General features: G+C 31.4%; 2 protein-coding genes across 2 annotated transcripts; one reads left to right on the forward strand and one right to left on the reverse strand.

Annotated features, from left to right (window-relative positions):
• Positions 1-816: 816 nt before the first annotated feature.
• On the reverse strand, positions 817-6,718 carry LOC131932009 (uncharacterized). Its single transcript, XM_059288886.1, has 6 exons — positions 6,633-6,718; positions 2,596-2,720; positions 2,240-2,360; positions 1,912-2,045; positions 1,618-1,694; positions 817-1,397 (listed from the first exon to the last, which is right to left on the reverse strand). The coding sequence occupies exons 1-6, from the start codon at positions 6,696-6,698 to the stop codon at positions 1,291-1,293; spliced, it is 630 nt and encodes a 209-aa protein (XP_059144869.1). The 5' UTR covers positions 6,699-6,718; the 3' UTR covers positions 817-1,290.
• A 61-nt stretch (positions 6,719-6,779) lies between these two features.
• Positions 6,780-11,439, forward strand: LOC131932005 (synaptonemal complex protein 3). Its single transcript, XM_059288881.1, has 8 exons — positions 6,780-7,058; positions 9,337-9,418; positions 9,738-9,772; positions 9,928-10,045; positions 10,241-10,340; positions 10,543-10,641; positions 10,958-11,062; positions 11,304-11,439. The coding sequence occupies exons 1-8, from the start codon at positions 6,914-6,916 to the stop codon at positions 11,355-11,357; spliced, it is 738 nt and encodes a 245-aa protein (XP_059144864.1). The 5' UTR covers positions 6,780-6,913; the 3' UTR covers positions 11,358-11,439.
• Positions 11,440-15,163: the final 3,724 nt, after the last annotated feature.

Below are 15,163 nucleotides of genomic sequence, written 5' to 3' on the forward strand. Positions count from 1 at the left end.
GTTTTTCACTCATAGCAGCCATATCTGGTCTCTATAAACCTTTATAACTGAGGGATGACTGAACCAGTGCTGTAGCGAGGTCGGGTGTCACCCGGTGCGGCACTTAATGGTGTCACTCCCCAGAGGCGTAGCGACAAACTTTCGATTTTTTATTTACACCCCCCCCCCCCTCTCAAACTTTTGATTTGGCAATTTAACACTTGAATTAATCACTTAATTAAGTGGAATTACCATTTTTCTCTATATATTTTGCTATTTTTTGCCTTGGTGTCACCCCTCGCTACGCATCTGGACTGAACTGATATCATTAGAACAGATGTTTTCTTAATGATAAATCTATGTGTCCATATCATTCTAAAGCCCTTAAAGGACAAAATAGAATAAATAGAATAGACTTTAAGAGCCTAAAAAGGTCAAATATCATAACTTCAAATATAACTTAATATAAGTAAAGTAACTTGTCAAGCTTTGTTTTTTTTTTAAAGTAAAAAGCTTGTTTTCTTGACATCCAGGACTGACAGTGCAACTACCATCTTTCCTATCCTTCACTACAACTTTGATTACTTGAATACCAGTCCACTCTACTCTTGACTCTTTCTCTACACTTGGTAGCATTTTTTTAACTTATTTACTTTTCCCCTGTAGTCCATCACACTGCAGTGTCTTTACTATTTAGCTCTTTCAGTATGTGGCCAAACCAATTAGGCACATATTTTTTATTCCATTTCCTTTACTTAGCACAACATTTCTGAGACTAAATATATTGTGATTACATTTTCTATGGTAACAAAAAAACTAATTTAAAGACATACAATAAATATTTCCCTTCACTTTATTTTCTATATTAATATTTCAAATCAATTCATAAGTTGTTTGTTTTCTCTCCTATGTTGAAGCAGGATGTACTTGAATATTTTCAAAGGACATATTGAGAATAATGAACCAGATTGTAAGGAAGTACATTTATAAAAATCTGTTTTAAACTTGCCAACTTTCATTAATGATAAAATCATTACAGTTGGAAATTATTACCAGGCTTTATAACTTATAAACTAATAGAAATCTGAAATGATTTAAAAAATAATGGAAAAAGAGCAAGATATAAAACAAAGGTGTATTTATTTCAGAACAAAATTACTGTAATTAAATAATTTAAAAATGATTTAAATGTAAGTAAATATTAATTATTTCATCAATGTCATATAATCATACTTCTAAAATCCTTTCAGATTAATTTCAGAATAAGATTTTTAAATGCTATGTTCACTTTTAACAGATCTTTGATTAGAGTTAATCATCTTCTTCACTGCTATCATTGTCTCTCTCTCTGATTGTTTTTTTTGCACCAAAAATTGATTTCTTTGATGGATCTTCACCTTCAGGGAGCTGAATAACACCTGTGTGAAAATCATTTTCATAAAAATATGAATTCACAAAGATGTGTATTGCAACTTCCATTTTATTAATAGTCTCAACTTTGTTTAGATGAAAAAAACAATTAACAAAAGAATAAAAATCCTTGAAACACATAAATCTAATAGAACTAATTGCCAGATTTTTTAAAATTTGCAACAAGCCACTATGTAGAAACATGTTACCTTATCTGGCAAGTCTTACCTGATCTGGCAAGTCTCCGTTCCAATATCACAAGTGGGAAATCATCAGTGTTACCAAGTTCTTCAAACCCAATGATCCTGAAATATTTATAACAATTTATAAATTTTAAATTTCATAGTGGTATTCATACCTATTTTAAGAATATAAAACATGATAATAAAATTGTTGGTCTTTTTTTAATGAATTTTCTGCCAAAAACCAAATTAGCTTTCTATACAGGCTACTCTTAAGACTTGCATAATTTATTTTAAGAAAATGTATAAGCTGGAAAAGTAGAAATTTATATATCAATACCTGTCAACAACAAGGCTTTTCTTGAAACATAAAATTGCTGGAAGCATTTGTATCTTCAGTTTTGTGATCAAAAAATTTGATTTTTCAACATTCAGCTTAGCAAATTTTGTTTTGAAATATTTTTTGCAAAGTATCTGAGGAAATAATAATTTTGCTTCAATTTTTAAGAAAAAGCTTAGGATACTGTGATTTAATTTTTAAAATATTGATAAGTATAATTTGATAACTTTATAAATAATATTTGCATCATTCAAATAGTTAATTATTTAAATATGCAACAGCTATTCTTTATATTTTTTTTATTGAGCAGAGTGAAACTTTGAATCACCTCGAAATGTGAATCTACGATTGCACATCGCCGAAAATCAGGGTGAAAAAAATGCACAATGCAATTCTCTACAGATGTGGATGTTGTCAGATCAAGAAAACTTTTTTCATCTGGGATAAGCCTGTGGAGATAGTTGCTAACTTACTTTTTTAATCAAACAGAAAATTAAAATCAATGCATCAATATCAGTAATTTTTAAATGCATATATGTTTTTTCTTATGAATAAAAAATAAGTTTAAAATGCTCAAAACTGTACTTTAAAGCTTTAACATAACTTTTATGATGTATTGATTAAATTGTTTGAAAAAGATATTTGAAAATGTATTATAATGTTAAAATGTGTCTTTATACATACGTATATTCTCCAAAAGAGAGTTTTCGGAGTTCTTGAAACTCATGAGTTTGTTGTTTAAGGGACTGTAGCCTTGCCTCTCGAATGTAGGAAGGTATTTCTTCTTTTTCTAACTCAGCAATAAGATCCTGTTTAACATACAAAATATGTTGAAACAAATATAATTTCAAAATCAGTTAATGTGAGAGAAATTTTATTACTACAAACCAGCATTAAAAACGAGGAAGAGATGAAATGAAGAATGCCATGCAAAAGCTATCTTAAAAACTATAATGAAATTGAAGACCTAAATGTACATTTTAGTCTAAATCAATCAATGCTTGTTACTACTCCGGTTTGGTTTTACCAGCTGTTAAAAATATATATATGCTGAAATATGTATTTAGGTTTAAGTCTCCCTATGAATTCATCAAATCAGTAGCTAATTGCTAGTCAGCAGAGTAGAAAACCATCTGTTGTTTTAGGGTAGTAGCCAGCATTTCTTTCAAGCATCTCTTTAGGGTGGGAACCAGCACCATCATTCAACTCACAACTTCCAGGTTCATTAGTAATTTTTTTATCTAAAGTTTGTTAATGAAGAATTGTTGGATGTATTTTGATGTCGTTTTGTTGTTTCTCTAGCAAGCAGTACTTAAGTGAAAGTAGCTCTATGTATTCTTGTCTTTCAAAACGAATAACTCTTGAATACCTCTCTGATTTGAAACCAGCATATGTGAATCATATACTAGAAAGCCTTAATTTTAATATATACACACGGCAAACATCTGGTAATTATTTTCTGTCATTAAGTGACCTGATATCACCCATCAATAATGCCATTTTATTATAATCTTTATTGCTGAAAATGAGGCCCAGGAAAATGTATGCAAAACCATTTAGCTGCATTTATGGCTGTATTTTATGTCATACCTAAAAATAGAATCCATCACACATTCCCCATTGATGATTACTTTATTTTTTTTAAAGAAAGTATTATTAATATTACTTAGATTGCAGTTTTTGTAATTTGGTCACTTCTGTCACTTTAAAAAGCATGGCATTCTAATTGTGTACAAATTTTTGTCATAAACACAAAAATATCAAGTTCAAATTGCAATGTGCCACACCTCCTCAAGAAAGCATGTGTTAATGGACAAGAGCGAGTTGACGAGAATCCTTCCATAATGTTCTTGACATGGAATAAAAACGTGCTTTTTTAGATTTAGACCGTAAAAAAAAAAAGCCTAAAATTAATTTAGAAATTTTATAATTATAGAATAAATTCTATAAAAGTTGCAAATCCAGAGAACTTGAAAATAATTTGTTGAGTTTAAGGCTACATTTCTATTTATTTTCATCTAGCCTAAGTTATAACCTATGGGACGGAGTGGTCTAGCGGTAGACAGCTGGACTGCTAACCCGTAAGTCTCGAGTTCGAATCCGGGTTCAAGCCAGTAGACCGTCCCTGAGTCCACCCAACTCTGATGGGTACCTAACTCACGTTGGGGAAAGTAAAGGCGGCTGGGCATAGTGCTGACCACACTATCTCTTCATATGCCGAGGTCACAGAAACAAGTGAACTCTACTTCACTTGCCCCATAGACTGTCAGGTTTGAAAGGGAAACTTTACTTTTTACTATGTTATAACCGGATGTTTCACTTTCGTAAGACACATATTGATTGGCTGTACAGGAACTCTGTGATCAATAATTATTTGTTTACAAAACTTTGCAGATCAAGTTTTTAAATAATAATGCAAATTTAAACCCCATGACCTAGTTTTTCTGTTTTTAGCTTACAATGTGTACAATAAAATTTATGGCAGCCTACCGAATAGCAGGATGCCATTGTTTATGTCGCCATTACATGTGAAAACCAAATTGTTTTTGCTTTTTTTTTTTATTTAGTTACCGAAAATATTAAAAACATCAAATACATCCAATCTTCAGTAAAGTCCGGAAAAAACTAGACAGACAGGATTTTATAACCACATTAATTGTAACTATGCCGTGCATGATTTTTTAAATTAATTAATGGGCCTCTCAAATACCTTTGAGACTTTTCTCGCTTGCGTCCATTGTGTTTAATTAACTAAGTGTTTAATTAACTGTTTATCACAGTGAATCACACTGTTAATATTCAAATTTTTATTATTATTAGTAATATTAGGCCTACAGCACATTATTACTTAAATTTAAAAGCAAACAAGAGTAAACCCATAATTTTGTTATTTCCATCAACATACCTATCCGTGTATTGAGTGTATTGGCAGTTGTTTTTTTTCCCCCGTACTTTTATACTTATGTATTATATTAATATATTAGCTTTTACTAGGCTACAACTTTTGGTAATCTATCGTTTTAGGTACATAAAATCGCCCACAACTTGTAATGTGAAAAACAGGTGACTCCTTAAATTTCAATAATTATTTCACATTTTGAGGAAGATTTATGTTTTTTAAAATACAAACATGTTTCCTTGTTTCATTTATGTACCTGTTTTTAAACAATTGAATTAAAGCTTTTCCGTAATAAATGAAGACTAGCGATTTCCAACAGATGCAACCATGCTTATTTACTATAGCAGCCATCTTGTTTAAATTTTATTTTTTTAAGCTTATAGCACGAGATTCAGGCGGAAGCCACTCTATTTTACAAATGGCTGCTGTTTATATAGCAAATCTTGCTCTCAGACACTGCTGTTTAAAGTTAATTTCTGGCCTATATCGATATATTTAGCAATTGATTTAGGTTTATTATTAATTTATCTATAATATTTGACACAAACATATGACAATATACTTCTTTTAAAGCCTTAACAATGAGGTAATGTTTTCGTACATTAATAGCCGCGGGCGATTTTACGTACCCAAAACGATAGATTACCCAACTTTTTTTTTACGAAGTGTCTACTCGGAATAAGATTTTTCGGCAAAAGATAGTTCTGCGCATGCGCAGTGACCTAGGGTTAGGGCTAGAATGAGGGGTAGGATTAGGGTTAGGGTTAGGGATAGGATTAGGGATAGGATTAGGCTAGGGTTAGGGTTAGGGATGGGATTAGGGATAGGGTTAAGGATAGGATTAGGGTTGGTATTAGGGTTCTGCGGTTGTAAACACACGCATGCGCAGTACCATCGAAAACATCGCCGCTAAGTCGTAGTTTCTCTCCATTGCGCATGCGTATTTATTAGGGAGGCTCACTAACTTAAACGCGTCCTTGGTTGCTAACCAGAACATGGCGTAAGGATCGGACCATGACTTCCGGCGAGTTTTTCGACTTAGTTCCAGAGACCTTCTTAGAATTACTTTTAAAAATGTTTATCACGAGTAAAATGGCGGGTTTTCACGTTATAAAAACATGCTATAGGTGGCAAGGCTAAATATGCCAGAAAAGCATTTTCAGAAATTGCTTTGGGGAATGTAGGCTAAATTTAAAAATGGGGTCATTCAAAATAATATAACTTTTTAAATATAGATCTCCCTATCACAAAATTGATTTCCCTAGTAAAGCATTATTAGTTTTATCATTATATGAAAAAATAAATCAAATATCTTCAACCCTTTTTTTAATAAGAGTGGCCAAAAAATGACAACCAAATTTTTTTTATTTTTTTGACCACGTGACCTCTATTTGATGATCACTAGTGGGGAACTCTGGGTACATGGCCACTTAAAAAGTCTAACCGCATTTGTGGTTCTCTTTAGCTTCAAGTGCCTTCAGGGGTAAGAAGAGTTGTCATGGAGAGATGTGTTGTCCATGGCAGTGAGTGTCAATAAATATTAAATTAAGTAATTTAGTTTAAAACGAACTAAAAACTTCAAAATTAGTCCCTAATGGATTAAATATGGATGTCTATCATTCAGTAGTCATGTTTAATTTGAAATTTGGGTAAATTCTAGATTTAGTAAGAAAAGCTAGTATTTATCCAGACTGACCAGACTCATTCCTTCTGAAGGTAATTAAACACCAAATTACAAGCCCAAACTGATTAGATCGGACACATATTTCAACAATCTATTCAGAACACTTTTCTTCAACATTTCATTTTATTTTTAACTTACATCTTCCGCTAGAGTTTGGTCATCAATAATCTGGTTCGCCTTTTCAGCAGTTACCGAAGCGGCCATTTCTAAACATGCCAACAAGAACGATAATTTCTTTTTAATTTCCGGTAGGTCTATTTAGTATTTAGAAGTAGCCGCCCTTGATAAAAATGTATCGTCTGCTAATTTTTGCAAAGCTCTAGCGCTTTCAAGTTGATCTATCTACTAAATTGATAACAGTTATAAGTTTAGCGACATAGATCTATATTATTCATTAAACTGAATAACAATATTCAATTATGCCTAGAGCAAAGAAGACGGAAGAAAATCAGGCAGTTTTAAGTAGAATACAAAAATTTAAAGGAGATGATGATGAAGATTACCATCTCCCAAGCGATGAGGAAAGTCCTCAAAGACCGCCTTGCACCGTACCAAAAGGAAAAGGTAATAATTTGAGATGAGTATAGATCTAAATCTAGATTTTCTAGATGCTAGAGCTAGATCTAACAAAATTTAATCAGATCTTAATCCTGTAAGCCCCCTTAAGCTTCAGCTAGATCTAGTCTAGATTTAGATCTAAATCTACCTGCTCTGTTTCACGCAGCTCTGGTTAGTAAAAAAATTAAAAAGTGTTAGTCTTTCTACTCTTTCTTATTTCTTTAATCTTTATATTATTAATATTATTATTATTTTCTAGATTTAGATCTAGAAAATCTAGACCTAGAATCTATAATCTTTTATCTACTAAATGAGCCCATGTATGTTACTATAATAATAATACTATGTAGTATGTAAGCTCCCACAGCCCTTGTTGCTTTCCTAACCATAGTCATTCTCAAAGATTTTGTATGGGTTTAATTTTAATTATCCCACTTTTCCCCTGGTGATTCCTGACATCGATTGCCTTGCAATTTTGACGTTCTCTCTTCTCAGGGTGTAATAATCTAGTATCTAGTTTAGTCTAAACTAGTAATTAGAGACATTAATTTCGCCATAAGCTTTAGTTTATAATATTTATAACGACTCATGATTTTAATTTAATAATGCCATTCAGCTAAAAACCACACAAAAATACCTATACAACGTCTCTAACCCCCTGACATTCTCATCCTTTTTCTATTTACAGTGGTACCTCAAAATACGAGTTTAACATGTTCTGAAACTTTGCTCATATGTTGAATTCCTCATATGTCAAAGCAATTTTCTCCATTGAAATTAATTGAAATGTCATGAATCCATTCCAGCCCCTAAAATGCCACCTCAGTTGTTTTTGTTATGTGTTTTTTTAAGTAAGAAAATTGTATTTATACAATATTATACATGCAATGTACCACACCTCAAGAAAGCATGTGTTAATGGACAAAAGCGAGTTGACGAGAATCCTTCCATAATGTTGTTGACATGGAATAAAAACGTGCTGTTTTAGATTTAGATCGTAAAAAAAAGCCTAAAATTAATTTAGAAATCTTATATTTGTAGAATAAATGCTATAAAATGTCATGAATCTATTCCAGCCCCTAAAATGCCACCTCAGTTGCTATTGTTTTGTGTTTTTTTAAGTAAGAAAATTGTATTTATACATGACAAATATTGTTTAATAACATAATATAAGAAAATGCAAATGTTTTTATAAAGTGAAATCACCTTGAAACCAGCCATCTTAAGCTTATGTAAGATGTTCATGCTGTTAATGCTAAACACTTTTAGCCACTTCAATTCACTTACTTGTTACACTCTTAATGCTACACTCTAACCTTAAATGTAACAGAACTAAACTTTTCAAAACATAATTGAACCTAAATTTTACTATAAAATATTTTATTACTTTCGCTTAATTTCATCACTGCTTTTCTATTCGCAGGTCTTTTCTTTTTTGTCACGCTTTCCTCACTTTCCACTCAGATCTTAAAATAAACTACTCCAAGGAGGTTTGTTTTTTACTCCCGTTCAGAATTTTCAGTAATTAATTACGCAAGTGTCATTAAATAGCTCAGATTCACAATCAGTTGCAACTTTTTCAAGGTGTTTCTTTTCCACAAACTGTTAAGGGGTCGACCATAAATGACGTCACACTCGTAGGGGGGGTCCGTAATTTTGTGACTGTGTGTGATGAGGGGGAGGGGGGTTCAGATGGTGTGACGTCACTTTTTTGCATTATAAATAAAATGTTAGAAAACGAGTTTTAGGCATTATTTCGTGTTTTAGAAAACAGTTTTAATAAATTGTAATAGGAATTGATCAAAATACTCAATGTTGACAGAGTTCTGACAAGATTTTATAAAAAGTATCGATGTTTTAAGAAAAATTCAACATCAATTTTGAGGGGGGTTGTCGGCTGAGGTGTGACGTCATTTTAGGGGGAGGGTCTGGCTTTTTGTGACAACGTGTGATGGAGGGGAGGGGGAGGTAAAAATCATCCAAAAAAGCGTGACATCATTTATGGATGACCCCTAAAGCTTCTAATCCAGTTACTTATATCTCAAATTTGGCTTGAATTTCAAACAAAATTTTGCTCACTAGGCTGCTCGTATTTAAAAAATACCATATGTTAGGGCACTATGTCAAGGTACCACTGTATCTCATTTCTCCTTCCCCATCCTCAAACCACCACCAATTTCCCCCCAGCTAAATCTATACACAACCTACTACATTTAACTCATCTTTTTAATGTTTGCTTAATTTTGGAGTTTGCTATTATTCCTGTTTTATTCATTCTTTTTAGATAATGAAACACTAATTGAAGTAAATAGTGCTCCTGCAAAAAAGAGAATAGCAGATATGGATTATGATCCAGCAGATTTCAGGTGTTTTTTTTTTACTTACAATACTTGCCGTATTATTAGTTTAGAATTTCTATGTAATACAGGCCTTATTTTCTCCTAATCAGCACACTTGATAATTTAATGTCTATTAAATAAAAATATTTGTTTTAAAATGTAAATATCATTGGTTACTCCAATTTGCTTTTAAATAATATAAACTTTAAATAACAGGTTTTAAAAAAATTACTCCTACTCCTACATTAACATCTTTTAAAAAGATAATAATTTTTCATAATGATTTTCCACTTCACTGCTAGATGTTAAACGTTTTAATTTCTAAATTTTTATTTTCAAAATTTAGCAATGAAATGCAGAAAATGCTTGAAGGATTTGGAGGTAACATGTGTTATTATTATATTTCTTTGTTCTATTTATAATGTTATTAACTAAGGTTATAACAAATATATACATAGAAAAAAATACATTCAACTTATTTTTTAATTCTTCTGTGAGTAATTCTTTTTTTTTCTCTTTACTTGTAATGAACATAGCTGACATTTCTAAGACACTAAGTCACAAGAAGAAGAGGATGGAACAGTTGACCCAAGCTTCACTAAAAAATACAAATAAAAAGGTAGAAGAAATTTGGAAGAATCAGCAAACAGCCAGGTAATTTATTTGTACAATAGTTTTCAATGTACACCCAACATGAACTTATTTATTTAGTATACTTATTTTCAAAAGTTTATTAAAAAGGTATTTGACTAATATATTGAACATGTATTAATTATAAAAGAAGTCACAATTTCGTTCATCATAAATTAAAGGGCTTTATTTTTTACATTTTTTTTTTTTAATTTTCAGAGCCAAATTGCAGGAAGAGTTTGGTAAACAGATTAACTCGGTATACCAACAGTGGGAATCTGACATAGAAAAAACAAAAGAACAAGAAGAAAAATTAAATGTAAGCATTTATTACCCAAATAGCCTTCAAATCATGAATAGCTGCTTTATAATTTATGTTATTTTTCTTTATACCTTATTTATTTACATTTACATTTTTCTAAATTATAACTTAAGTAAACATTTTATGCAGGTATGTTTACAAATACTTTTTTTTTTAAATTAGATCTATATCCCATTTAACAGTTGTAAAAAAATTTCAGACTCTGTTCAAACAACAGCAAAAGCTTTTCCAACAGTCCAGAATAGTTCAAAGTCAAAGACTTAAAACTATAAGAGAGCTAAGTGAACAATTTGTCAGGGTAATTAATAGAATTTTTTATTTATTCAATAACTTATCTAAGTTTTCTTTTATCATATTGTGTAATATTAATATATTTTCTAAACTTGACCTTTTTTTCTGGTGATAAAGTTAGAAACATGTGAATATTAAAAAAAAGCATTAGACTGCCATTTTAAAATAAAGTATATATTTCATTTAAAAAAGCCATAAAGATTATCAACTTTACAAAGTGTTCTTTTTGTGCTGTATATTGTAAGTATAATATTTGTATTAAGACATCTCAATGAAAGTTTACTTTAACATCCAGTAGAAAATGTAAACATTACTTTTTTAAGGGACTTGAGGAACTTGAGCGATCAAGGCTAAGCCAACAGACATCCCTTCAGTCTGAGCTCAAAAAAGAGATGCAACTGTTACAGAAACGTATATTAATGGACACAGTACGTTTGGCAATATAATTATTTTGTAACTTTATCAAATACTATATTATTTGACATGTGCACTACATAATCAATGCCAAAACTTGCATATATTAATTTTATGTTAGTGTTTATTGCCTATTACTATTATTTAAAAATAATAACATCAAAATTAGATTTATTAATTTTCTTAACTTTAGTTATAACTTATTATCAGTTGCATTTTAAAATGACAAAATCTATTTTTTTCATTTTCTTTTAGCAACAACAAGAAATGGCTAATGTAAGAAAGTCTCTTCACTCTATTTTATTTTGATAAAAAACATTTTTATTTTAAATGCACCAACAATGGTGACCACATTGATTATTTTAATAATAAATTACTTCATTTCTTTAAACTGGTGTACTGTTGTATTTATATGTGTGTGAGCAGCTGATTAGATCTGTATAAAATGTACTAAAATGGGAGAGAACTTAAATTAGCATAAACCACTTTGAACAACCAACGTTAAAGAAAAGAATTCAGGTGAAGTAGCGTTTGTAATAGGTCTAAATGAATGTAAAAGCAAAGTCTTCAGCAGAATTAAATTGAATTGATAAAGGTAAAAACTTTATTCATTCTTCACCAGGATTGGCTAATTTTTTTTTTTTATATTTCAAATAGTGATATTTTAATAAAATCCATCTAGTTAGCAAACACTGAAACTGCTAACACTAGGAGCTTATCTAGGATTTACTGACTTTATCCATTTATCAAACGGCAATAATGCAATTAGTAATGTATAAAGAAAAATTAATGTTTCAAAATGAAAAAGGAAATATCATGGAAGCTGAAGTGTGGTGTTGTTTTTGCTGAGAGGGTGATTAAAAACTGGCCAAAAAATGACACTATTTATAACCAATTGACAAGTAAAATGATCATTCATTTTATAAATCTGAAGATAAAAATGATAGTTGTTGCCAGGTGAGTTTGAGAATGGGTCGACACTTGAATACGTTTATTAATTAAACACAAAGTCTGTGTGGGATTCTAACTGCTTTAATTTGTTGTTGAATATACATCAATAACCTTTTGCTGAATCCTCCAAATAATAGCTGATATACCCCGAATGTTATTAGCTAAGATATAATAGAAACAACAACAAAACGAGACAAATCGCGTCTTTCTTCTTGAGCCAGTAGAGTTACCTGTTGTAGAAAATAAGAATAATTAAATATACCAAGCTAAACAATATTAACCATTAATGTCCCGTAACGCCCGCTGCCGCCCGACACCGTTAATGTCCCGTAACGCCCGCTGCCGCCCGCTTACAATAAGCATAGAAAAATTAAATTTGTTTCATTAAAATTTGGCCTACAAATCCTAATTTTTAACTAAACAGGAAGTCGGATGGTTTCAGCATCCTTTTCCGGTCTTGTAATTTCAATGGCGCTTTTGAAAGATAAAAAATAATAGTTTCTTTCTATCTCGAAATTTTCGACTCATCTGTCGTATTTTTAGTAGATTTAATATTAAAAATAAAAAAAATTAATGCCTCTAAACGTATCTAGGCATGTATTTTATGAATTATATATGTTAAACATAACCAAATTGATATTTAACTGTTAAATTCGATGCATAGTTGTTAAGACAAAAATAAATAAAGTTGACTACCGAAAATGACCTGTTTTGAATTTTCTCAGACATTTTTTATTTTTATACTGTACTTTTACCGAATATAATATATTCTATTTAATACTGTTGGAAAGCCAGGTTTATTCCCAACATTAAGCAGTACTTTTTATCTTAATTTTCAATTTCATTTAGACAAAAACAAATATTTTGTGAAACTATTCACTTGATCATACAGAGTTATGCTCCTTACATTGGGCCGTCATGGGTGGAGTTTTGGTAGAATGAATGGGACATTAATGGTTAAGTCCGAAAGGCACATCAAATGTGTATCACTTTTTCCTTCAAACACATATTGTTAAATAACATAATTATTCTAAATTAATAATGGAGCAATCATATGAAATAATGAATCAAACATAACCAACACAATAGCATATAGATCTAGGCCAATCATAAAACAAGTTATATTTAAGGCAATTTATTTTAAACAATAAGCATAAAATGCGATTATTTTTTTAGCCCCAGGAATATGTAGGGGCCTACAATTTCAAATGTGTAATATTGTAGAATTAGTGCCCATTATCATTAAGTGAATTTAGTATTGAGAATTTTTTAAATTTAATTTCTAATGCAACTAAAGATATGAAAACGTATTGTCGCATTTATTAGCTAGCCCATTCAATTTAATCCACCCTTATTTTGAGTTAACTCTGTACTTGGATGTACCAGTGCATCGAAGTTTAGAATAAACTTCTTATTATATTTACAGAGAAGAGTTTCTTCCAGGCACCCCGACACCCCCCTCACCCCCGAACGAAACAGAATCTATATAGAAAATATATACTTTTACCAATTCCCCCCCCCCCCCAAAATAAAAACCGCCTCGATAATCTATTAAAAGTAGTCGGGGCATTAATAAGACCACAGTTTATAAAAATCCAATGTTACAGACAAACGGGTGTCACAACAGCAGTAGATTTCTTGGAAGATTCTGTACTTGGAACCTTTAAATAAATCGAACTTAGGGGGAAAAATGTGCTTGTGCTATATGTATGAACTTTGGCATATCTGATGGTTCAATTTTACCGGATTCCAATAGATTTTTTTTATTCCAGTTAGTAGCTCCCCCCCCCCCCCCCCGAGTTTTTCTTTCCAGACGTGTATTGCATACACAGTTTCTTCCAGGCATCTCTTCCCCCGGGGGGGGGGGGGACAATTATTAATTCTGGTTCTGTATAGTTTTTTTAATTGTTATCCACAACGTTTCACACGTCGTTGTTAAATTTGCTCACTTAGGTCAATAATCCTCTCATAATAGATTTTTTTTTGTATCTATCCAATTCAATAGCATGGATTTCATTAGAACATTGGAAAATAGTTTTGGGTTGGCTGGTAATTCTTAATGTAGTATTAATTGCCGACTATATACAAACATCGTTACTATTAACTGTGAACACTTTAAATATATCACCCAGGTGTGTGTATGTGGGGAAGGTGTGACGCAAACTTCAAAATTTATAGAGGAAAACAAATTTTATTGAATATGGAAGGGGGTTATACCAATCGCAACTTTCATAGACAAGTAATGTACTGGTCTGAACGAAACAAAAGGTAAAGATTGTCGAGCTCCTAACGGATTTAAACGTTGGACAAATCTTAGAAACATTAGAAACATAGTTTGTAGTTCAGACCAAAAGTGCGTAGCTTTACTAAATTTACAACAAGAAAATAAAAGATATAAAATACATTTTCAAATGCTTATACACATAGATCTACGTTTATATGGCATGTATTTAAGTTATAGGCCTATGTAGGCTTACACACACACACACACACACATATATATATATATATATATATATATATATATATATATATATATATATATATATATATATATATATATATATATATATTATCTTGGGGGGGGGGGGTTGATACCATGAGGTGCCGCAGCGGGTAACACCCTACCTTGCGCCACTGACTGGATGTCAACATGCCCACCAGTAGCGTACGTAGCGAGGGGGGGGGGGGTGGGGGGACATATGTCCCCGGGCGCCGACCTTAGGGGGCGCCAAAATGGGTTGGAAAATAAATTGAAAGGTTGAGGGGGTGCACATCGAAATCTTGAGGGGGGTGCAAATCGAAAAGTTTGTTCCCGGGCGCCGGGAAGGGTCGCTACGCCTCTGTGCCCCACAACACATTTTTGCTAGATCTAGGTTTTCTTTCATAATTTTTTAACTGAAAAGTGACCGAAAAATAAAACAAACGTTTAAAATTCATTATAATTATCTTTCAAATGAGAAAATAAAACATTTGCTTTCTTTAGTAAAAGTTAAAGCATTGGCCGTTCCTAAAAATCAGTCAAGGCCTGAGTTTTTAATTTAAATGCGAAACTAAATTTAGATCTAATTTCTACACGATTTTTAACTTGAACTTCAAAAAATATGGGGGACTAGATTTTGAAAACCTCCGTCTTGTTATAATTAGTTTCATTAACTTTTTAA

This window comes from Physella acuta, unplaced genomic scaffold, assembly GCF_028476545.2.
Source record: "Physella acuta isolate Inbredline_101_S28 unplaced genomic scaffold, ASM2847654v3 ptg002071l, whole genome shotgun sequence".
NCBI lineage: Eukaryota > Metazoa > Mollusca > Gastropoda > Physidae > Physella > Physella acuta.